The following is a 24,847-nucleotide window of genomic DNA, read 5'->3' on the forward strand; positions in this document are numbered from 1 at the left end:
TTTTTTAAACGATAATCTGATATTAGAGATCACAAATTAATATTTATGTTTTACTGGCGTGCTATTATAATAATTCAACTTATTTTGACTTTTTTTTATATAAGTGGTTGTCAGAAAATCACCTTCAACTAGTTTTAAACTGTTCCCTCCACCTATAGAAATAACATAACAGCACACTTTACTTTGATCTCCTTTATTTCCACATACATGTAGGCAGCTGAAGTAGTCTCTTACTGTATTCACATTGTATCACTGTTGCTTTTGTTGGGAAAATCAAGTCTTCTTTTGCTCTTCCCCTTAAACCACAGAGTGGATATCTGCAGGGTCAAGCAAGCATGAAGTACGCGTACAACACATGTATTCCAGCAAAAATATAATGCAAGAATGTGACTCATTATATTGATGTTCTAGCAGATCTGTCTAGATATTTCAGTGCAAAAAGCTACAACGCAGAAGACATCTCTCTAAAATATCTGTACCATCACTTGGCACAAAGGCCTTCATATTCTGTGAATATGATTTTCTAATCCTAAACAATGAACATCAACTCCTTTAGTGTAAACATATTGTGGAAATGAGAAAATAGTCATCTTCCCCCCCCCCCACACAACTAGTCATGTTTCAGGCTTTGTTTCTGTGATCCTTCTTGAACTGAAAATGTCAAAGTATAAGCCTAAATATGGAAGGTAATAACAGCTTTGGCCACACTGCAAACTCGATGACATTTACATTCATACAAGCGTATGAAACATCACATCCCACATCTTCAAGATTTTTAATCAATGGAAAACGGGGGAAATGAAACCTCTGAACTAAAACAGAAAGGGTACATCAGAGAATAAAAGCACCGAGAAGATTCATCTGGGCTTTTTTTTTTTTTTCTTCTTGTTTCAAACTCTTTCTTAACCTTAGCAAAACCTGTTTTATTTATGTGGCATAAGTGGCGGATGCATATGATTTCTGCTCTTTTTAACAAGAGCATCCACTTATGATTCTACCATTTTTAGGGTTAGGAAAAATTTAGCAAAATAATGGCATGTAATCCTTTGCTAATAATAGCAATTTTCTACCAAATAAACCAACATTATTTTTTAAAGTCTAAACTGCTTCAGGAAACACTGGCCACCTGTAAAAAGAGAAATAACAGCTCCATTGTTTTCTGCTCTGCTCAAATAAATCTAAAATCTTATGGTGAGAATCTAATATGAGGCAGTATCAAAAACACAAACAGGTAAGCATAGAAAAGGGAAAAAAAGGTAGACGCAAAACCAGACAGGGGGATGAACAAGATGATGACGTTGTTAAGAAAAAGTCAAAGGTTTTATTGTGTATCGTGGCTTGGAAATTATTGTCACAGAGAGCAGTGGGCAGAAAGTGGGAAGCACACTGGTCTGAGGGGAAGAGGAAATTAGGGTGGTGTTCTTTGGATACCTAGAGCAACCTGACATCACACCAATTTTCAAGTGGGGCGGAAAAAAAAAAAGATCCAACTTCAATGAGCATATTCTAAAACAAGCTGAACACACTTTGTACTAAAGCAAAGAAAGACAGTAAGACGGTTGTTATTTCAAAGTCAAAATCAGCAACTAAAATGTAAATATAAAACAGCCGAGGTTAGGTTAATACGTATTTGTCCTGGTCAGGGCGTCCTCTGATAATTAAGCTCCCCATCATCATGCAGGTTGGCGAAGGAAAAGGGTCAGTTTGATGGATGTGTGGACTTTCAGCAAAGAAACATGTCATTTCTGGAGTAGAGGCAGTACTGTATATGCCTGCATGTTTTCTGTGATTGACTGCTGTAATCCAGTGGCGTTTCTCAAGAGTGTGATGAATGAAGGGCTGATTGACAGGTTCGGGCGTCATCAGGGCAGAACCCCATCCTTCACCTTCCCCCACTTCCCTCCTGCTAGCCATGGGGCGTTTAACCAAAATTGTGCAGCGCCAGGCGGAACATGTCATTGGTGCAAACCCACGCCTCGTTAATGTTCTTCAGGATGAAGCTCTGATGGAATCCCATGATGGGGTCATCATCTGCCTAGACAAAGCAGAAAGACAGAGGAGACTAAGGCAGAGGCTCTCATACAACTGTGCGACACTTCATTATGGAGAAGGGCATATTAATTATGGTTTCAAAGCATATTAGTTCAGCTACAGAAAGACAAATGCTGCATTAAGGAATCAAGGCAAACTAAAGGCTGATAGTCTGTCACAATATCCACTTTTTTCCAGCTAAGGACATAATATCTTTACATAATTGCAGCATATTTTGGCTGATGGTAGTGAAATCAAAAATCAACTGTGACAAAATGTGGTACTAAGCAATCTGGGTCAGTTTCTCACATAAACACTGAGCCTAGTACTGAATTTAAATGATCTTCACTAATAACACTAAAATCCATTACAAGGCATCACCTGTGTAATGTAATCTGGCCATATATTAGATAATTGTGACCATGTTTTTATTAAATTCTTTTTACAGTCATTTTAAAGAAGTCACAAGGTTATAAAATGCTTTTTGTGCAAGATAACCCATACGACTCGGTTGTTAAAGGGAAAGTTCATTCAAAAATGAAAATTCTGTCATCATTTACTCACCCTCAAGTAGTTCCAAACCTGTATGAATTTCTTTGTTCTGCCGAATACAAAGGAAGATATTTTGAAGGAAGTATGCAGCCAGGCTGTTTTGGGGCACCATTGACTTCCATAGTAGGAAAAAATACTATGGAAGTCAATGGTGCCCCAGAACTGCTCTGTTTCCCACATTCCTTTGTGTTCAGCAGAACAAAGACATTCATACAGATTTGGAACTACTTGAGGGTGAGTAAATGACAGAATTTTCATTTTTGGGTGAACTATCCCTTTAACTGTTGTCATTTTAGCACACACTGTACTCAGAGTTGCTAGTACGTTGTCAACTAAAACTATTATTTTTTGTTTTTTTGTTCATTAAAATGAAAGCTGAAATCAATTAAAAGAAAAACTTAAAAAGTTGAAGTATTAACATTACTAAAACTAGAAAAAATGTTTAAAAAATGTATAAAAAAAATAATAAAAATGACAAAAGCACAAAAGAGAGAAAAGAGAGAAAGTAATTCAAAATAATGATTTTATAGCACTTATTTTACCCCAATATTCAATCCCTGCATATTTATAAACAGAATCTAAAAGCTCAATAGAAACACATCTGATCCTAAGTATTTCACTCATGTTTCACCCATTTTGAACAACGTCACATTAGTTTTTCATGTGAAGGAACTCTTTATTACAAAATATTAGATGCACATAAAGACAGGTCAAAACAAAAGCTGATTGTTATGCCCGTTTCACACATACTCCGTTTGCAGTGCATACGAGGTATTTTTTCCGTGCCCAAGTTAACAGGTTAGAGCATTCACACTGCACACGGATGCTGTCTGGCAATGTGTTCCAGAAGTGTTGCGTATGCAGCATTGCAGCGATTGTTTCTGAATCAATCTATTTTTGCTCTGCTGCATGCCCTGAATTAAAGTGACAGCGCATTGTTCGTGGTAATAAATGAACATGGATTGACACTAAAATGTAGTAATTACACCCTAAATGCATACAATTAAATCTACTGTGTTTCACAGTCAACACATTGCTTTGTAGTTAGGTTTAAAGTCAGGAAAAGTGCACTTTTAGATAAACGAGGCAACGTAATAAATGGCACTCGTGGAGGTAAAAAACTAAACAAAAACAAAGTTCTTTATGACTGGCAGGATTGACAGTTTAAATATTTTGCCACTTGCTTGAATTGCATTGAATAATATGTTGTTTATATTCCTTGCATTTAAATGGGAACATCAATGAAAGATTGTATTGTGTACTGTGAAAAATAATTTTCAGTAGCAATATTTTGATTTAAAATCAGAATAAAGGATTATTGTTGTGTTTGTGGTATACAGCCGTGGATCAGTAGCAGACTGCAAATGCACAATGAGCCCGTACTGCTTCTTCACTGCATACGTATTGCACACAGAATGCATACACACTGCAAAAGGAGTTTGTGCTCACTAAATTAAACAGTTCTCCACTTTTAATGTTGTTGTTGGACACAATTACGTCATTAAAAGTCACCAAAAATGGTCAACTCTCTCTGCAAATGAATGACTTTTAGTTGTTTTGTTGCTGCAAAGGCGCAAACAAATTCACAAACACACCAGGCAAACCTGCATGAACATATTCAATATGTCATAGCATTCCTAACATACTAAATCCACATAGACGCTTGATCTGAACACAGCTTAAAGACGTTAGTAGAGAGGCTCGTACGGTGTGCGTGAACCCAAGCGGACACTGGTCCTTACAGACATTAAGAGAAGGAAGAAAGGCCATGTGACCATCGAGAGCCTTTAAGCTCAAAGGTTGTGCAGGGCAAGCCTGAAGACTTCGTTGGTGCAAACCCAGGCAGTGTTGATACTTTTCAACAGAAAGGTCTGGTGGAAGCCCAGCACCTGGTCATCATCCGCCTGATAGATAAACACACATACACTACAGCTCTGAAATGCTTAGAAAATCTTTGACTACGCAGTACTATGTCACGTAAGGTGGAGCGAGAGGGCAATCAAGAGAGGCTTAAGCCGTCCACAGCCGCTCTCAATTTAAATGCCACTGGGATTAAGGTGACGTTACGCATTTCAAATGAAGAGAATGCCCTCCTAGACCTTATCACATACATATTTGTCTAAAGTGTTCACCTCAGGCGCTGCTGTCATAGCATAACTGTCAGAGGTCAAAATTAAATTGAGAAAATACTTACTTTTAGTTGGCCTACTACCATACTCATTATGCAGCTATCAGGGGTGGGCTGATGGTCTTGTGCTGTGATGCTGTGAGCTATTTTTGTGAAGGGCAGGCTCTGAAGAAAAAATAACAAAAAGTAATGTATATAATTACTGTTTAAACTGAAAGATACATACGGTAATTAAACATCTGATCAATATTTAAATGGGGATGCACAATTTATGGTCAATTTGAGAGATTTTTTACATTTAACTCCCAACCTCTATTTTCAAAAATAAACCCTAGTCTATCAAATTACTTTAAAGTGATAGTTCACCCAAAAATGAAAATTCTGTCATTAATTACTCACCCTCATGTCGTTTCAAACCCACAAGACCTTCGTTCATCTTTGGAATACAAATTAAGATATTTTTGATGAAATCCCGAGAGCTTTCTAACCCTGCATAGACTGCAACGCAACTGACAAAACACTTTTTGTGCACAAAGAAAAAATGTGGTGCTGCTGACGCTGTACAGAAGAGAAGAAATCAAAATAAAAAAATATCTTAATTTGTGTTCCGAAGATGAACGAGGATCTTACGGGTTTGGAATGACATAAGGGTGAGTAATTAATGAAAAAACAATTCATTTTTGGGTGAACTACCCCTTTAAAATCAACCTTCAACTCTAACAAAACACACACAAATACGTACGGAAAGCTTTTCGACAATGGCTGCTTTTCCCTGGAATTGCTGACCCTCCCACGTAAGGCATGATGCATCAATCTAGGACAAGAAAAAAAAGTTTAGTTGAGCTAAAGCAGCCAAAATGTAGACAGCAAAACAGTACTATGGTCAGTCTTTATGAATACATATTAAATCATATATATGTAAGGGATAATCAACGGCTAGCTGTGCATTAAACGATTTGAATGCACGACGTGGAGGCGAAGAACATTCAAATTTTGCCTCCGCGAAGTGCATTCAAATCGTTTAATGCACAGCTAGCCGTTGATTATCCCGTTTATGCCATGGTCATTTCCCAGCATTCACATATTAAAGATGTTAATAATATTTGCGCTGCAATATTTGACCGGAACGATAAAAATGACGGTTATTTTCGTCTGTATTACTATTCAACTCTAACTGTATGTTACTATGGTTACCAATGTTTATAGGAAGCGCATTAATATAGAACGTGATTAAACTGACCTGGAACTACCTGTGCAGTTCAACTAATTTAATCAACACCTGCCAGCCAATCAGAATCGAGTATTCAGACAGACCATGGCATAAATATAAATACTCAACAAATATCCCTTAATATAAGTATTGTTTAACATATGTTTGACATACTGTTTAACATATGTTGCTGAAAATATAGGTTCATGTATGAGGACTTTAGGCTCTTTTTAAAGGTCCAGTATAGAACCACATTTCTGGCCTGAAAAGACTCCTCTCCTGAACACACGACAAAACTTGTTTGTTACTGGGCATCTAGCGTCACTCTGCAAGACATAAACCAAGTGACGCTTTAAACACTAACATGATTGCAAGGCAGAGACAGTAAAACATCTCTACTTAATGTCTCTCTCAGCTAAGGAACTAGTCAAGAGAGAGCCAACCTGAAGAAAAGAGCTTAATACAATACTCACATATATCGATCCAAGTTGAGTCCTGTCTGTGTCAAACAGCTGATAGTAATGTTGCACAAAGCTGGATCCTATTTGTTCCCAAATCGGCTTGTCTCCCATTCTGATTCACCCTGCTACAGGCACTGGTGGAGACAGAATAAATGACTCAATGTATATGACAGACTGAGGGTTGACAACAACTGACAAGACAGAAAAAAACCCCAGAAACTTTAATCCACATTTAAAGGTGCACTGGCTTTTATTTGAGCCAACAGTACCCGTGATCTTGGACCTCATATTGATACCTAACAACCTGGGTGCATTAAGTTTATACAGTATACTATTGGTCACTATCATTCGTATTGTGTTTGCTAAGCTGTTGGGTTTGTTAATATGTACTTTTGTTTATACTTTGCAAAGGGCATCGCACACTAATTAAAAGGAATATGTGAAGTAAACGTTTTATTAGCTTGTCAACTGCATAATATGGCTGGTCATGTAATGCCAACATGGCGGAGCCCATAAGGAAGCAACCCGCTCCATGTAGTAAATAAACAACTTCTGATAGGTGTTAGTAATTCGGTGGCAAGTTTTTAATTGGCAAAAATACTGAGTGCACCTTTTTAGCTTTTCTGGCACTAAACAGACCTTATATAGCCACACCTCTATTCAGTGCTGAGCTTGTGGTCTTCCAGATTGTATTTCCACGGCATGAAGGTAAGTTCTTAAAAATTTATGAACGTACCACTCATTTTAAAATCTTCCCAGTCTACTATCATTTGTCATGACATCCACTTAGAATATTACAATGCTAATGATAACTTTCATAAACTCTACAATAAGTAAATCCACCTCACTAGCTAATTACTAGAGCCTGACCGATTCATCGCCCGATATGAGCCTGTCACAGATATATCTGCATCAGCGTATATGCCAACGATATGTTTTTTTTTTTTTGACAAACTTTTGACTGGTACTTTACTATAATATACACATAAAGAATATCGGCCGATATATCGATATCAGACATTTTTTACTCCCTAATATCGGTATTGGCCCCCCAAAAACCCATATCGGTCAGGCTCTAATAATTACTCTTCAACGGTGATGCTATAGAGCTACCGCAAAAACAGAAGTAACAGAAGTTCAAATACAAAATTCTAAATTGGTCCACATGCAAGTTTCTCTGACACAAAAGGTATCAACTTTATTTTAGGGGAAAAAATTAAACATAGATCCCAACAATAATCAATCAAACAACAAAATTAAAAAGCCAAACAGGAGTGCGTTTTCCAAAAACAACTATGGCCGCAAGTTCCGCCGCTACCAATAGAGTTCAATGGAACTAACAACCATAGTTAGCTAACAATGCTTTTGGGAAACGCACCCCTGATCAGACCAAAAAGGCTGGATTAAAGGCCCATTTTCACTAAAGATGATAATTATAACAATAACTATAAAGTAATAATAATTGTTCTAATTCTATGAGAATAGAAAACTACAATGATAACGACACAAAAGGAATTATAGTTTTAGAATCATGATTTTTTTTTTTTCATCTGATGAACATACTAACATTGAAAGCCAATCAGAATCCACCATTCTTAATCTTGTTAAAGTCAAGTGGATTCTGATTGGCTGTCAATGTCTTTAGTTCACATGTTACAAAAATTAATTCTGCAAGTTATTTCACTGATATCAGTCCTCTGTAGCGTTATGGATATAGTTGTGGTTTGGACTTCTCATAGAATTAGAATGATTATTAATTGTCGTCCTTAAAGCCTGTACCACCAACAACGATAACTATAGATACTGATAACTATATTAGTGTCCACACGAACGCACAATAATGCTCTGTTTATTACTTAAAAGTCATGTCATCGTTGGCAGTCAATGTTTTAATCGTTTATCATACAACATCGTTCCTCTGTGTCATTGTTGCTATAGTTGTGGTGTGTGCCCTATTCTCTATTCTTTTCAATTTGGAATGATTTTAAAGCAACAGTCTTTATTGTTATCATTATTGTCCTTGATGTGAACAGACCTTTACAAACTCCTTTCTGTTTAGAAGCTCATGGAATTTAACACACTCCTGCTCCACCCTTTTAAAAACCCACAGATTTGTCAGCAACTTTGACTGGTTAATATATCATGTGATTGGGCCATGATCCACTGGAGGTTTTCAAACTTAAACATTTCAATTTCTCTCATATCTAACAGTTTCCAGTGACATCTTACAAGTACAGTTCTGGAATACTCTAGTTAATATGAGCAGTTGATGACAACTCCCTATAATTACACTTTCTTGCATACAGTAGGATAATTGTATGAATGACCACTAACCAAACTAGTTCGATTACTGTCAAATTAGAACATTAATGACTGACATAAAAGCATTCGGCTGGTCATTCTAAAGAGGATTTTAGAGACTCTTAGCACTAACTGGTTGGTTGGTTAGCTAATACTAACTTAATTTACAAATCAGCCAGTGACGATATGAAGGCGTCCAAATTGTGTTTAAAATAATTTCCGTCAAACCACAGCCACTATTTGATTAAGAATGCTACTAACCATTAAAAGTAACCATGCTATGATTATTAGCTGGCTTTCAATGGCCTCGCTGAGTGTAGACTGATTCATTTTAGCTTTAGCCGTAGACGTGCTAACACTTGCCTGTCTGTCTACGAGCTCACCGGCTAAATCGTGAAGCGAAAAAGTTGTGTTTTACGTTGAAGTGGACGTTGCCTTTTGAATATCGACTCGGAGTTTGAATAGTAACGATCAACGGTCAACTTGGACCAAACGCACCCTCGTTCCGTTCTAAAAATACCCCAGAGCCATATGAGCTGAACGCAGGCGAGACCCTCGCGCGGCCCGTACACGCTCCGGTCCTATAGGCGTGTCCTATTAGCTAGCGCTTCAGATCATTCTTGGCAAAAAGCCCCAGTGCTACTTTGCATAAAGTAGTTATAAAGTAGTTATGTGCAGCGTAAATACAATGTTAACTGTTATAAATAATATCTGCCCAACATCTTACCTCCGTGAGCCCAAAACCGAATCCCCGGTTCCAGTTATGGCGATTCCAGCGCGCCGAGAACAGAAGTTGAGCGGCCTCTTCAGTTTGAGCATGCGCACAGCGCTTACACACTGCTTTGAATTTTGGTCTTTGACAGCCAGTCAACAGATTCTCCGTGTAAACATAGTTGTTGATGATGTATTGCTTTCCAAATCTAGAACTAGTGCTTCGAGCAGCAGGTGAATCCAAGAATAGTTTACTTTAAATACTCACAAGTATTGTCCCTTAGAAACCATATTTGTGCAGTTTCTCTTCCATTTACAATCTGTGGTTGTAAACTCTCTTAGAATTACATGTGCAGAAAATTTCAGTTTAGCTTTCAATTAGTCCTCACAAATGCAGTGCTTCTTTGCATTTACGAGGTGGAAAATTGAGCTCTTGTTAATAATAAATTACATTAATTTGTTACAAATCAACAAAATAAAACTGACAAGCAAATACATATAAATGTACCATTTATTGACAATAAAAATAACTATTAAGTAACCTGTAGTGGACAATACAAATTAATATAGCTTTGTTGATGTAGATGTAAAAGGGTCGATATAACACACGACAGTTTCTTTTTAATGAAAAGCAAAAAATAATATGTTAAAGCAGCACGCAAAGACATGAGGCTATTTAAATAATTTTTTTTTATTGTGTCATTCTTGATATGTGATTTATCTAATTACATAATATGCAAACTATTAAAGTATTAAGGTATTTCTATACCCTAGTGCTTTGCTTGGTTTATATATGTAGTGTGCTATAAAAAGATTGGAAATGTGCTTGACATAACAATGGCCATCACTTAGGCCCTGCCCTTTTTACATTAGCCACAGAGAGACGCTGTAGTACAACCTCAGTGTTCAAAGCTTGAGCTTGTAATTCACACTCCTTTGTCTGAAAAGCTACACTGAGATTCCAGTCCAGAGTTTCAGGATCCAGTGAGGGATCGATAGTCTTGAAGGCAGTCCTGAGGTGCTCTGCATCCACTTCCCTACATTGGTGATATACAAAACAGGACAAAACAATGACAATACTATTATCGAAATTTTACTTGGAGATCTTTAATAACATTTTGTAAACAGTGGGTGGATGATGATCTTTTACCCTTTGCCTTCTAGTTGCACTCTGAGCTCGCTGATGTACTGGAGTCTCTCAGCAGTAGCTTGTTTTTTAACTAGACTCAGGAATTCTTTGTGTCTTCCATCTGTGTCCTGAAGTGGGAACAATGTGCACAAAACACGATGTTCTAATATATTTATATATGCAGTGCTGTTTAAAAGTTTGGGATCTTTTTTTGATGTTGTTGAAGAAATTAATAATTTTATTCAGCAAGGATGCATTAAATTGATCAAAAGTGACAGTAAAGACATTTATACATTTACAAAAGATTTATATTTTAAATAAATTCTGGTCTTTGAACTTTATATTAAGCAAAAAATATTATGAAAAATGTATCATGATTTCGCAAAAAAAGAAGAAAATCTTTCTTTGCCATGAAAGGATAAAAAAATTATTTTACATTTATAAAAATATTTATAGTTTTCAAATAGAATTTAATTATATTCATATTTCTAATATTATTGTTTTTAATGTATATTCAAACAACTAAATGCAACTTTGGTGAACATAAGAGACTTTTCAAAAACTTTTAAATGGTAGTGTATACATTCAACTTAAATTAGGCTATAGCCAAAAATTTCAAACTGACCTCTGTATAAAGTGTCTGATAAGCAATGCGCACTCCATTACTCTTCAGCTCTGTCTGAGCAATCGCCAACAGCTCCTCTATGTCTTGATCTGCCTTCAGAGGGAAAGCCTTCTTCAATGCATCACTGAAAATTAGCACACATAATTTAATAATAATAATAATAATAATAATCACATGACAATCATAAATTTTCAACTGAGGAATTCTGAGTTTTTGCTCACCTAAATTCTAAGACAGTTAGTAATCCACATTGTGTTGTGTCACTTTGAATTAAAACCTTGAGCAAGTGAGACAGTAGCTGAATCTGTCCATGGTAGATAGTCTCATCAACCTGCCACAAAATTACAATCAGCAACATTATATATATATATATATATATATATATATATATATATATCCCAATAAACATTTTATATTTTGGGTGGCAGCTGAAAAACCTGCTTTCATTGGACTTAATTGTTCATCATTGCTATGGACATTTACACAAATTATTATTTAGATTAAGCGCAAACCTTTCCAATCAAGATGTCATTTAAAAGGCAAATGAGATCATCTTCAAGATTGTTCTGAATGCTTTCCATCAAGCTGTAAGCCCACTCTCCTGCCTTATCCTTATAATGTTCCACAAGATAGCTGTGAAGAAACATCTGCAGATCTCTGGTGTCATCACTCTCCATTGAAGAAAAATGTGAGGAGAAATACAGCATTAAATACTCATAACTAGTGACTGTTTAAACAAATCAAGCCAGGATATTGGTATGCCATACATACCTTTTCATTCTCTGCGTTTTTTTCTCTCCAGATGTCTTTAATAACTCTGACTGCGTCTGCTTTCTTGAGCTTAAGATTCTTAAGTTTCCCCTCATACTGTAGATAAATGGGGACGTCACTGGATGTGCCCTGTGAAAACAACTTTACTTCAGCCTAGCAAAGCTGGTGTAGTTCGTTTATAGCCTATATTTAGCATCTTATTTTTATATGTAGGCTAAATAGATAAAAATAGATAAAAATCATAAACTTGTTTCGTCAAAGAGATTATTTTCTGCAATAATCCAAAATCCAATGGAAAAATCCTATTGGGTTTTTACTGAGAGAACCAGGGTAATACTAACTTTCATGCTGGCCTACAAAAATATGTCATCACTGCAGTGCTCTATAGCTATTTTTGATGTTAAGAACACTTACAAGACCAGTGAAGAACTCATTTTGGCCATTCATCTGCTGCAGCAAGATCTCCAGCCTCTTTTGGCTGGACTGACCTTCAAAGAGTTCTTTACATCGCTCACTGCCTCCTAGTATGTCTACAACACATATTACATAAGATTATCTCAAACATAAGCTTAACTGCACTATATAAAGAACAGACATGGCAGCTTATGCCTGGACAATTCAGATACTGTTACCTGAACATTGTTCCCAGTTTGGTCTGGGAGTTGTAACAATGTGTTTGTTATCAGAGCCATGTTGCACCACAGACTGATTGGAGTGTAACACAGCAGGTGCTGACTGTTGATTAGAATAATGTTTAGTAATCAGATGAGTTTACGGTTATTCATTTATCATTATAGACCTCTTTAAAGTCTGTCTCTCTGCTCAAGTACCTGACAATGAACCTCAAGCAGTGTGTCATACTCGGACTTTAACTGGTCAAAGTCTGTCTGTAAGGTTTCCAGCTAAAACATGGAAAGAAATCATATTAAATATTAAAATCAATTACATATCAAATAGATTATAGATCTTATTTTCACACTTGATGTTTAAAGGCCAATTCACACCGCACAGACAAACTCCAACAAACAAGTTGGCTCAAGTTGGCCGTTGGATTTAGAATCTTATGAAAAATAACGGTCATGTTCACACTGCACCAACAGACACCGACCAACTCTCACTGACTGGGGAGAAAATGGATGATCCTATATCTATAAGTATGTTCAGGGTCAAAACAAACTCCAACCAACGCAAACAGGGGTAACACACTGATCCAACAAACTCCAACAGACTAGTTTGTTGGCGTTTGTCTGTGCGGTGTGAATTGGCCTGAAGAGTTACTCTTTTGGGTGTTTGATTTATTTAATGCATTCTTACTGAACAGAATTATTCCTTTAAAAAAACATTGACCCCAAACTTTTGAATCGTAGTGTAGTAGATAAATAAAATTAACAGATAAAATGAACAAAGTAATATAAAAATAAAATATTTAATCCTACCATACATAAACACAAAATATTTTGTATGGTAAACTGATTGATTCATTCTCTTGTATGTAAATTAAAAATAATAAATATATTTTTCTCCATACCTTTATTAATGTCTCCTCATGCACATAATTCAGGTTATCCCAGTCTCGTCGTGGGACCACATCACTGTATTCGGCTTGTAGGCGGTTAAGATCAACTTGGACTTTGGTAAGGTCCTCTCTACACACCTGCAAAGCCATTTTCACCACCACAGGATCCTCAGATTCATCCTCTGAGAGGAACAAGCAAAGTTTCTGTCAAATCACCTCTTGACTACTGCAACTCACTCCTGGCAATCAAACCTCCAGCCCGGCTAATATTAATCATCTTCAAAAAAAAAAAAAAAAAATCCTGCCTGGCTGTATTTTACGACTTTTGATGAGGTCCACACTGATTCCTTTGCTCTGTCCAGTCATCATCAGCAGAGAAAGAAAAAAAACCCCTCTCTATGAATGCTTTGTTTGTTATTTTCCCTTCTCTAGCTATAACACGACTGCTGCACTAATGGATTTTTAAATGGAAATAACATTTATTAAAATCATATTTCTTATTGTGGTATTGTAATTTCAGGTAAGAAAAAAATAATACACACATAACTGAAATGCAGGACACTGCTTGCGTCTTGAAGGAAAAGTGACAAAGCTCTCAATTTTTAAGACTGGTGGTCCCCCTACCACTGGCTCCTTATTCTCATACACTAAATTCCAGTAGTAAACTTTTTTTGTTTCCATGTTCTCCACGTTTATTTTTTTCAGACTCTACTACAAGTCATCATTCACGTAACCTTCATTATAACCTTCATTATTATCATCATGTTCAGTGTCTTGGGTAGAGGTCATTGTGCTGATTCTGGTGATGAGCAGTTTTCGTGCATCACGTTCATCCCTGTATAGCTGATATTGGGTGGCCAGATCCTCTTTTAGGTGATCAACCTATGGGAGAGATACACATGAGTCTGTGTAGTGATTCACTATATATCTACTATTGTCATATATGCTTTATGGAAGCAGCAGTGTTGTGATTGTTAACGGCAACTAAAATTAAAATATTAACAACTGTTTTCAGCAACTGAAATAAAGCTTAAATAAAGTAAAAAAAAGTAAAACCTTAGATTAAAAAAAAAACTTTTTTTTATTTATTAGATAAAAAACAAATTAACTAAAGTTCAAGTTGAAATACTAAAATTACTACAACTGAAATAAAAATAAATGAAAGATAAATAAAAAAACACATTTTTAAATTACAATAGCACATAACAAAAATTACAAAAATTTACTAAAAATAAAAAATTAAATTAAAATATAACAATAAAATCTAATTCAACAACACTAGGAATCTTTCTAGTTTCACTCTCCTCCTCTATTAAATTTGTATGTGAATGACCTGCACCAATGACCCATCGTTTGGCTGCTGTAAACATTTCCATTAATTTCAAACTGTGTTCAAATGTTAATAAGATAATTATGCTAAGAGAAACCACAACATACTATGATTAATTCCTCATAGAGAATGGGATCACATGATTCCATAAAAAAAAGCTTTCCCATATTGTAGCCTATTGAGAGGTCATGCTTGTCATTAACCGATATACTGTACATTTTTGACAGACATAATAAATGATCTCCACCTGAATCTGCAGAGCAGTCTGTTGTCCTCTCATACTCTCAATGACACGCTGCAGACGCTGACACTCTCGCTTCAGAGCTCGGAGCTCATCTCTTTCCTGCACTCTCTGATCCAGAATCCTCTTCTCACAGTGTTCCGACACAAGCACCAGCTTCGCCCGCAGCGGTAGCAGATCCCTGATCTGTTCACGAAGATGTGCTGGGAGAGACATTAACACTTTGATTAGTGACATCTCATCTATTATTTTCCTCATGACTTACTATCGACCAATTGAGTTCGATTAGTGTTTCATTTTACATTATATTAAACTTAGTTAGCTACAGTTAATTTTACATGCTTTGCATTGCTACACATTTCTGTTCAATACAATATTTACATAATTAGTAACATTAAACTAGAAATGATGTTAGCCCCGCCTTAAAGATTGCACATACCTAATGTGATGTCATACTCATTTTTGATGGCAGAGAAAATAGGCTTATAGGTTTTAAATTCTTCAATTAAATATCCAAACACCTCCTGGAAAACCTTTATAAGGCAGAGAAAAAGCAGAAAAATAGTTTCATAAATACTAGTATTGAAAAACACTTATATATATCATTATATGCATTTTTATTTTGTTTTTGTGGGTGGTTTGGACAGAGTCACACATCCCTTTACTTGAAAGTAAGAAAGCAAGATGCAGTGTAATATATGCAGTCTGCTGTGTATACTAACGTTCTAAAGTTTTTATTTGTTTGTTTTTTGGTTTAAAAAAACTTATACTTAATTTAGAAAGGATGCATTTAATTGATCAAAAATAACAGTAAAGGCTTTCTTTAAGAATTATTTTTAAGAATTGTATTTCAAATAAATGCTGTTCTTTTAAATCCTAAAAAAATGTATCAGAGGTTTCCACAAAAATATTAAGCATTTTCAACACTGATAATAATAAATATTTTTAGCAGTGAAATAGCATTCTGAAGGATTATGTGACATTTTGTAAAGATAATGTGAACATTACATTTTAAAATATATTAAAATAGAAAACAGTTTTTTCTTAAATTGCAATATTTATGCTTTTTTTATCAAATAAATACAAATCAAATAAAAGAGATCTTTCAAAAACATAAAAAATCTTACAGACTTCAAACTTGTGAACTGTAATGTATGCTAAAGAGTAAGAGACCATTACAAAGTGGAATATAAACCTGCAGTCTGAGCTCTTGGACTTTGATGCCATGTGTGTCTAAAGCTTCTAATTCTCTCTTCAGATGAGACTCCAGTTGCTCTAAGAAACGAGGCTTGGTAAGAGATCTGCAGCACATCATATATGCAGACATTAGGACGAAAGCAATGGACATGGAAAAGTGTAAACCAGGATAAAGTTTTACAACTATTGCAATGCTAGAATGAACACTGAGATGCTGTGTGTCGTACTTGCCATACCCATGATGTTTTATTCCTCTGGGCTTTTGGACAATTTGATTGGTAACTTCAGCAGGCCAGGATGAAAGGTTACCAGAGGTTTCCCCTGCGTTGGTCTGAAGGAAATTAAAGTTGATTTGACATTATTTGACATGTGATGGTGGTGTAAAACACTACAAAATAAATAATTTTTCATAGAACTGATAAAACAAATAAGCAGAGTATTTAAGTATATGCTGCTAAATTAAAGTCACACTTTATTTACTTATGCATGTACTTTTTAACATTAAGTTTAACCAGCTAATAGTATAGATCTATCCGTAAATCAGGTAACGTTATCAGATATATAAAATACTATCAAATATGAATTTCTATAATTAAATCAGCAGGTTTATAACTTACTTTTACAAACTTTGACCTAGATATCCCGTTAGTAATGTGTCGCTGTGATCCTCTGCTAAGGGAAAGACAGACAGTTTGAACTTCAAACAGTGACAGCAGATACTTCATCCAAATTATGTTTTTATTATTATTTTCAAATATGTTTACGTTACATACTGCAGGCCTATAAACTCAACATTAGAAAATAATAAAGAAATGGCAATTTACTTTATACTTATACGTTTACTTTAAATATATCTTGATATATGTACAGTGTTCTAACGTTAACGTTACTTAACTAACGTTACTGACTTCCGCTGTCTTGTTTGGATTAGGCAGTCATTTCTAGTTAGTGTATAAGCAACATTAACGATTCTGAAACTGCCCTATATCTTGCCTTTCAGAGTGTAACAACGGTGGCAGTTGTAGTTCTTTCAGCGACATTTGGACGAATAAACAGCTTGATAATAATCCACAGCAAATATATCAGCGAACGTCCAACTGAAGCTTCAGCAGCGTGGCATTGTTGTTGTTTGAGAGGTGGTTGCTATGATACCGATGGACCCCCAGAAAAGACCTTCCGTTTATAGGCGCCCACAGCGTGCCTGTATGAACAATAACGTGACTTGTCGTCTAAAACATTATATGTGTCGCATTAAATTCGCTTGTATGTGTTAATGTATAAATACGCTATTTGGTACATATTTAAAATGTTTAATGCGCTGCTATGACATAACATTTGTGTTTTTTTCATCACGGCAGTAAAGGGTAGTGCGCCTGGATTACACCACAGAGTGTCTTGTTTTTCTAAGCCCGTCTGTTTTTTAGACTGAAGAGTGCTTAACTTGTTGAACAAAATGTCTTGTTAGGGTTAAATGTGACCTTGCTTTTAAATTCAACGCACTTGTTTTTAACTGTAAACTTATATCAGAAGTAAAAAACGTCCTAAAATGAATATTTTTTTAAAAAGAAAAGGACAAAAACAACAGCGTTTAATGAATTAATGCTTTATTTTAATAGTTTAACACGGAAACCAATCAGTACTACTATTTAGATTCAGTTAATGAAGTAAACTACTGCTTCACAGACCAACAGTTTAGGATAAGGATTACATGATGTCTGTTACATAAAAAGCTGAAATACAGGGCTTATAATATGGCAAACATGTAGTTAAATTGATTTGCATCATCACGCATTTGAATAAATTACAGCCACTGATTCGAGATGCAAAATACACGGTTTACTTTCAATCTAAATCAAGTATATTCGTGCTCACGCTATAGAATTCGGAGTTGTGTTAAAAACTACAAATCCTAGACTGCGTTTTACAGCCCGCTCCTCTCCCAGTTGAATTAGGTATGGGTCATGTAGTTGATGGCACTTCCCTCATGTCAGCAGTGTGCACTGCGCAGGGCTTTGTGTTCAACTACAGTACCCACACGTCACTGTGGAGCGGCTGTTATCCGGGGATATCTCACCGCTGCTGTTTCTCTCCTTAGTCTAGCGCTCTCTCCTTTTTAGCGGATTGGCACAACAGGGTAGGATTACTAGAAGGAATACAAAAACATAAGCAAAAATGGCAGAGCTTGGAGCGGGGAGCCTGCTAACAGGAGATCCTGCTTTTAATTATCAAGAGCATGAGCTAAACGAGCGTTTGAAGCGGCTGTACCCGGCCGTGAATGAGGAAGAGACCCCCTTACCCCGATCTTGGAGCCCCAAGGATAAGTACAGCTACATCGGGCTCTCTCAGAATAATCTGCGGGTGCATTACAAAGGTATACAGATGTGACACACGCTGAACTGTCAACCCATAGGCCTTGACAATCCCGGCTGGTTCGCTGCACTCGAATATGGGCAATCTCCCCGATCTAGTTTGAGCTGCTTTTTTCCGTCCCTTTTGCTTTGTTGCATAGAAGGAAAGAGGAATGTCCAAATGGGTTGACATTTAGCAAAACATCATGTCAGAATTCGGCTAGCGAGAGTAGCTTGGGGCATAAGCACGGCTGGGGAGTCTAACGTTAGCTTTCGGACACCTACCTTTTACCTATTGCCATGGCAAGAAGATCAAGTGTTATTGATTTGCCAAGCTTATGGTTTGAACTCCCTTTCGGTGAATTAGTCGAGGCTGGTGCTAGCTAGCCACGGCAGGGCAATAAGGGCAGCTAAGCAGCTACACCATTGCAATGAATTGCAAATGCTTGTTAATTTACTCCGCATTGCATAAGTGTGTTTTGTTATCCGCTATCGGATGATTTATGTAAGGACGCCCGCCTCATCACAACGAAACAAATCGCTGAAAATGTTTTTGGTGCGTATTTGTGGTATATTTGACGCACGAACATGTGCGTATTTGTGTTGACGAACAATATCGAATGATTCGAATCCGAGCGAATCTTTTCGATGCGCCGAATTCGAATTCCACAACACTAACGTTAGCTGTTTAAACAGTTGTGGCGTTTCGAATGACCCAGTCGCCTCAGGGGGGTCTGTGAATTTACCCATTGCAGATGTACTTTTTTGTTTAACAACTATGTACATGCTTCTAGAGAGTACATAATAAAGCAGTCTATTTTAAGAACTATCACTAAGCACAATTTATAAGCATTTAGTGGGTATGTTTTAAAAATATGCTTTCAGGCGAACTAGTATCTATTTTTAATTTTACTAGTAGGCTACTTATTTTTTGATCACAAATGAGTAATCCAACAGTGACTGCTGTCTTTTTAATTTCACTGGACATTCATTAGACTAGTCGTCATTCCAGTAGTGACCTGTATCTGTTTAATTAGTCTAGTACTTGTATATTATTTACAAGAATTTATTCATTTGCCACTAGTCACTGTCCCAGTAGTGCCAAATAGCTTAGGCCTATATCGTTCCTGGTAACAAGTTTCACATTTTTGCCATTGAATTCTATGGAAATCTGAGATTCACATATCAACTATTCATTCCCCACTAGTACTAGTATGTATTGTAATTGTTGCTGGTGTCTATTCCAGTTTATCAGTAATAATTCATTAAGTGCTATTACTTATTTTTTAGTTAGTTTGAACAATATAGTTGCTAGTATACAGTTTTCTGACAGAATATATACTAATTTGCATTTACTAAACACAAGTGTGCGTTACAATTAAGCCTACTTGTATGATGTTTAATTGAACTATAAAGTAGCTTTCTTGACTAGCCATTAAAACTAAATTAGTGATATTCCATGTCATAATAACAAAGAGCTCTTTTGTTGCAGCATCTACGTGAATGATTAGGTTTGTAAAAAGGCTTTATTGTGTTGTCTGAAATGTTACTGACATGTACCCTGGTTATTTTTAGTTTAGGCACAAATGCTGTAATAAAGAGCCTAATTCTAATTCGACGATGTGTGTCTGTGGGCCTGTTGTGCAATACTTCAGGATTGTTACCATTTGAGGGTCACTGGTGTGTAGACTAGCCATTCATTTTCTTACATGTTGTGTGTTCTGTTTGACAGCTGTTTGTGTCAATGCTCAGGCCCAGTGGGAAGGTTGTCCTTATAGTTTAGTTCATCCCCTTTGACACATCAGTGAACAACGTTGCATTATTTTGGTAATGTACACTGCTTTGTGTCTGTGGAAAATTGTACCTCATTGGCAACTATCTCCTTTCAAGCTATGGGTTTGTTTACCACTTCATATGGTGGCGGATGTTTGCCAAGAATTTGCTTTTTAAGAGTCAGGTGATATTGATATACTCATATTGATTTTTTTCCTTGTTGTTAAGGATCTTTGTTTCTTTTTGTTCTGTCAGCCTGACTGTTTTGGTCAGTTTATCCTCAAAGCAGAGCAGGATTGCAGTGATTAGATTAGGATCAAACAAAGGCTTGTTACTATAATCTAGAGTCATTATATACATCTTGTAGCAGTATATTTAAAGCAGCTCCAGTTAATAAAATGATTTAACCTGCAGTCTATTAACCTTCAGTGCTATTTTGGCCAGTGTACCAGATTCTGTTTCTGTGGACTGAATTTGAGGTAACACCATGTTTCTGTCAAGTAAAGACACTAGATATATGCTGTCAAATAGTGTGATGAAAATCTGTGCAATGTTTATGCCATGTTATATTGTATTAGCCCACATGGCTCTCCATCTTTATTTAGGAAGCGTGTAAAAATAGTCAAGCCTTTGCATGATGAAACAAGGGGAAAAGACACCAGAGGCTCGTTTTCTAGCTTTGTTCCCAGTGTGGACCTCATTTTACTCATCGTCACACTGACAAGGACATGTGACTTTTGCAGCACTACACCCATGCAGATATTGTTTTTACACAACCTCCTGTGAGAAGATTAATGATAAGATAAATAGATACAGATAGATAAGCATAGCATGGATTGTTTCTTTGTGATTTGGTGGGCTGCTGTCCATTTTCTGTGTAGGCTGTTGGACGGTGTTTCCTTTAAGCTCATTGAAATATTTGCCTATAGAGGGCTTTTGCCTGTCTGAGGAGCCAATCATGCATGTTCAGTCGGTGCGGTGACATCACCAGATTGTGTTCGTTTCCCCCTAGTGTCTCTGTGAAGCTGTGAAACCCTGTTTGCTAACACTAGCACAACACTCCCAATCTTCTCTCCCTGTGTCTTTGTTCTCTCATATTGTAGATTTTTTTTGCCTGCTTAGCTGATGTTATTATGGGTGCCAGCTGTAGCCTTGTACAGCTCTCACCGTTTTGCTTAGATGTTTTGACAGAAAAGAAGTTTCACCAGATAGCAGTGCAATTTTGTAGTGCTGATTGATTTTGTGTGTGTTTATATGAGAGAGTGTATGAATATTTCATTACAACATTCATTTTTTTCTTTTTATATTCATTAGAAATGAATATAATAGAAATTAATAGCAATTTCAGTCATATTTCACAACAGATCAAAAAGAAAATTTAAGAAATGGTATTTAGTAGGGATGCAGTGATTAGGGATGCAACGATACCATTTTTTCAGATCCGATCCGATCCAGAAAATTCTGAGTATCGGCCAATTCCGATCTGATACCAGCGCAGTTTTTTTTTTTTTTTAAATCAATGTAGAATTTCTATACTTCTGTGTCACTCTTCTGCGTGTTAAACACAATCTATTAGATAACTTAATTTTAATGAAAAAATAACATGAAAAAATATATAGGGGCTGTTTACACCTGGTCACTTCATGCATTTTGTAATATAAATCCAATCGCTCAAACCACTTCAGGAGGTGGTCTGGGCCGCATTCCAGACGAAACTGGACATGTGTAAATGCATCTGGTTGTTGAAACCACATATGTAAATTTTACTCCTCCCAAAATGTAAAAAATAATAAACGTGTGAGACCGTGTTACAGGCTATATGACATTATAGTCAGATATGATTGCGCTAATGCAACACGCATCGCCGCAGACGAGTAGCTGAGTATCTCTTCAACGAGCAGACGCGCAAACTGCCGTGAATGAAACTGAAAGTAAGACGCAGACGCTCAACACAATCATCATTAAAAGTAGTAAGAAAAACGTATCTTTCTAGTGCTGATGCCGCGCGCTCTCCTATTGCGGTCTTTGATCTTGAAATGAGCTGATAATTAATAAAATGCAGCGCTTATCTTTTGATTTCGTTGACGTGAACTTCGTTAAATTGAAATATAGCGCGGGAATTGAATATCGGATTTATATCTGTTTTGCGACTGTGGCCAAGTGTAAATGGAAACGTTTTCACTAGGGATGCACGATATGAAAATTTTAACCGATACCGATAACCGATAATTAAGTCCTTCTCATAGCCAATAACGATAACCAATAAGTTCACATTTTTATATTATAATTTTCATATAATCTGCAGTTTGTGCACCCAGGAGAATACAAAATCTAAGATGCACTGATGAAACTGATATTTTAGTAGTTCTGGCCTAACTATAATAACAAACATCAGTCCTGACTCTTCAAATGTTTTTATTTTTTGTGTAAGGCACCACAATACTTAGTAACAGAAATGGTTTAACAGGACTATGACAGAATATGGTTTATCTGCAATTAACAACTCATTAACAACAAATTTATAATCAAATATTTCATGCATAAAGAAATGCATCTATTCAACCTTTTTAGCGCATGAGGATGAGGAAGTTATATAGGGACTTTAAGCAACAGCTGCGAATGGAACGGCTACGTTGACCGGAAGTAAGCTGTTACACCTCTGTAGCCGAGAACATAAAAATCATTAAGCAACCTAAACAAGACGGCGCAACGTGGCATTGAGGAGGATGTTTAGGCAATAATTACATTGTTCTCTTCACATATCTTTAGTCTCAGTGCTACTTGAGGTGCTGTTGCTAACAGCAGACATATCTTTGTACAAACGAAAAAAATCGTTAAAAATAGCATAATCAACAGATTAAATGAAAGAATAATGGTTAGAATTGTATACTGATGGAATTAAATGGTATATACCATAAAACGCAACATTTAACTACATAAGCTGTCACGTTGTAACGACTACGGCAAAGCAGCTGTTCTCCCCTAGTAGACGGTAACAGTAGAATGCCACAAAGTAGCAGCTGAATTCGCGAACGCGCGACGTTGGAATGCCGTTGCCGTTCCAGCAGTGGAGGCTGCTTAAAGTCCCTAATTATTATTTTCTTTTAATACAGCTTTGCCGTGATTACGACCTTTCAAGTGAGATATAAGATTTGTTGTTATCGGATCTAGTTATCGGATTGCATTTATTTATTGGAGCAATAAAAATGACGTAATTTTCACCCGTATCGGTCGATAATTTATCGGTCCAATAAATATCGTGCATCCCTAGTTTTCAAAAATCAGATAGATATCCGATCAGCGAAAACGCACATGGAATGACCAGGTGTAAACAGGTCCATTCATAATCTATGACAAAAATACTATTATAAACTAGGTTAGTGGGTAATTTAGCACCAAAAGTTATTCCAGAAAAATCAGTGCAAATTTTTATAAAATCTAAACAGTTAGTGAAATAACATTATTTAGTGCGGAACAAATAAAAGTGAATATGTGAAGGACTAAATCTGGTAAAATGTTACACATTGCTCTTTGTGTTGTAAAATACATTAATGAAAACAAGTAAATGTATTTATTTATAAATATAAACTACAAAATTAAAAGACATTTCTTTTAAATGTATAGCACAGTAATGAAGGCAGCAATATATGATAGAGGAGTCCTATCAATCATATGTTGCTGCCTCCTCCATTACTGTGCTATACATTAGATTAATAATAGACTTGATAGGACAGAACAAGAAACGCTATAAATAATCTTTCATTGCGCAAAAGCATTATAATACGAAAAGCTCCAATAGAGAGCGGCACAAAGAACTTATGCGCTTCCCTTGCGCAGAATGATGCACTTGAATAACACGGAGTCACACTGCGCTGCGCTCCGCATAGAGAAGTTCAAAGCACAAAGGAAAGAGATTTTGATGCATAGTTTCTTAAATCTGTGTGATAGTTTATTGAGCCTTTTCTTTTAACAGTTTAAAATTTCAGTTACTGTGCGCTCTTGGAGAGAGTTTCATTGCCTTGACTGCCGTACCCAAACGCGACAAGCAGTTTGAATGCTGAATGCAGGATGACAGACAGGTGCAGCAGATAGAAGAGTTTATGTGAACTTGAATTTAACGACTTGAATATTCATCTCTACCTCACATTAAACTATGGAACGGCTTCAGAACACTTGGACTTTGACTTTATGGTGCTTTATAATATTTTTGTGCTTTCGTGGGGCTTAACTATAACACAGTATACGCACAATTTCAGATTTGGATCGGTCTTGTCTGACCGATACCCGATCCGGCAGAAATGCCAGTATCGGAGCCGATACTGAGTATCGGATCGATGCATCTCTAGTATTTAGTATAAATAAAATAAAGATAGTTTGTTTGCGATATTGTTATTTTTTATTTTTTGAAATAAGTATTTGATCCCCTATCAATCAGCAAGATTTCTGGCTCCCAGGTGTCTTTTATACAGGTAACGAGCTGAGACTAGGAGCACTCTCTTAAAGGGAGTGCTCCTAATCTCAGC

General features: G+C 36.3%; 3 protein-coding genes across 10 annotated transcripts in view; 1 reads left to right on the forward strand and 2 right to left on the reverse strand.

The window, feature by feature from the left end:
- Positions 1-761: 761 nt before the first annotated feature.
- On the reverse strand, positions 762-9,564 carry nutf2 (nuclear transport factor 2). 3 transcript variants are annotated; one of them, XM_058752232.1, is made up of 5 exons: positions 9,411-9,564; positions 6,395-6,516; positions 5,454-5,525; positions 4,778-4,876; positions 762-2,035 (listed from the first exon to the last, which is right to left on the reverse strand). In XM_058752232.1, exons 2-5 carry the CDS (start codon positions 6,491-6,493, stop codon positions 1,922-1,924), a joined length of 384 nt encoding a protein of 127 aa, XP_058608215.1. In that variant the 5' UTR covers positions 6,494-6,516; positions 9,411-9,564; the 3' UTR covers positions 762-1,921. The 3 variants fall into 3 exon arrangements, with proteins under 3 accessions (XP_058608215.1, XP_058608217.1, XP_058608216.1); XM_058752234.1 differs by lacking the exon at positions 9,411-9,564 and adding an exon at positions 9,047-9,308; XM_058752233.1 differs by lacking the exon at positions 9,411-9,564 and adding an exon at positions 8,945-9,308.
- Positions 9,565-10,066: 502 nt separating this feature from the next.
- On the reverse strand, positions 10,067-24,773 carry tsnaxip1 (translin-associated factor X interacting protein 1). Of its 5 annotated transcripts, none has more exons than XM_058750982.1 (18): positions 18,500-18,616; positions 17,197-17,404; positions 16,821-16,872; positions 16,431-16,534; positions 16,202-16,307; positions 15,446-15,539; positions 15,013-15,209; positions 14,170-14,317; positions 13,448-13,617; positions 12,750-12,821; positions 12,552-12,654; positions 12,334-12,449; positions 11,920-12,048; positions 11,661-11,819; positions 11,370-11,479; positions 11,149-11,272; positions 10,545-10,651; positions 10,067-10,431 (listed from the first exon to the last, which is right to left on the reverse strand). In XM_058750982.1, the coding sequence occupies exons 2-18, from the start codon at positions 17,241-17,243 to the stop codon at positions 10,239-10,241; spliced, it is 2,031 nt and encodes a 676-aa protein (XP_058606965.1). In that variant the 5' UTR covers positions 17,244-17,404; positions 18,500-18,616; the 3' UTR covers positions 10,067-10,238. The 5 variants fall into 5 exon arrangements, with proteins under 5 accessions (XP_058606965.1, XP_058606964.1, XP_058606967.1 ...); XM_058750981.1 differs by having other exon boundaries at positions 16,821-16,875; XM_058750984.1 differs by lacking the exons at positions 17,197-17,404; positions 18,500-18,616 and adding an exon at positions 18,837-24,773.
- The window catches only part of ranbp10 (RAN binding protein 10), a 32,695-nt gene continuing 25,458 nt past the window's right edge, over positions 17,611-24,847 (forward strand). Inside the window, exon 1 of one of the 2 annotated variants that reach the window (XM_058750986.1) lies at positions 17,611-18,574. In XM_058750986.1, the coding sequence (XP_058606969.1) occupies positions 18,376-18,574 (199 nt within the window). In that variant the 5' untranslated portion in view covers positions 17,611-18,375. The remainder of the gene's footprint in view (positions 18,575-24,847) is intronic. The other variant, XM_058750987.1, reaches the window with a different exon arrangement.

The sequence above is a fragment of the Onychostoma macrolepis genome, chromosome 18 (genome assembly GCF_012432095.1).
Source record: "Onychostoma macrolepis isolate SWU-2019 chromosome 18, ASM1243209v1, whole genome shotgun sequence".
Lineage (NCBI taxonomy): Eukaryota > Metazoa > Chordata > Actinopteri > Cypriniformes > Cyprinidae > Onychostoma > Onychostoma macrolepis.

What these genes read in the sequence shown, in the direction of transcription:
- tsnaxip1 (XM_058750981.1), bottom strand. Translation starts at nt 17,243, where the DNA reads ATGTCGCTGAAAGAACTACAACTGCCACCGTTGTTACACTCTGAAAG. An exon ending in TCCAAGAGCTCAGACTGCAG is followed by an intron (nt 15,540 to 16,201) that starts GTTTATATTCCA and finishes TGCCTTATAAAG; the next exon opens with GTTTTCCAGGAGGTGTTTGG. An exon ending in AAACTGGGAACAATGTTCAG is followed by an intron (nt 12,450 to 12,551) that starts GTAACAGTATCT and finishes TATGTGTTGTAG; the next exon opens with ACATACTAGGAGGCAGTGAG.
- nutf2 (XM_058752232.1), bottom strand. Translation starts at nt 6,493, where the DNA reads ATGGGAGACAAGCCGATTTGGGAACAAATAGGATCCAGCTTTGTGCAA. An exon ending in CCATTGTCGAAAAGCTTTCC is followed by an intron (nt 4,877 to 5,453) that starts GTACGTATTTGT and finishes TTTTTTCTTCAG; the next exon opens with AGCCTGCCCTTCACAAAAAT. An exon ending in TGGTAGTAGGCCAACTAAAA is followed by an intron (nt 2,036 to 4,777) that starts GTAAGTATTTTC and finishes TGCTTTGTCTAG; the next exon opens with GCAGATGATGACCCCATCAT.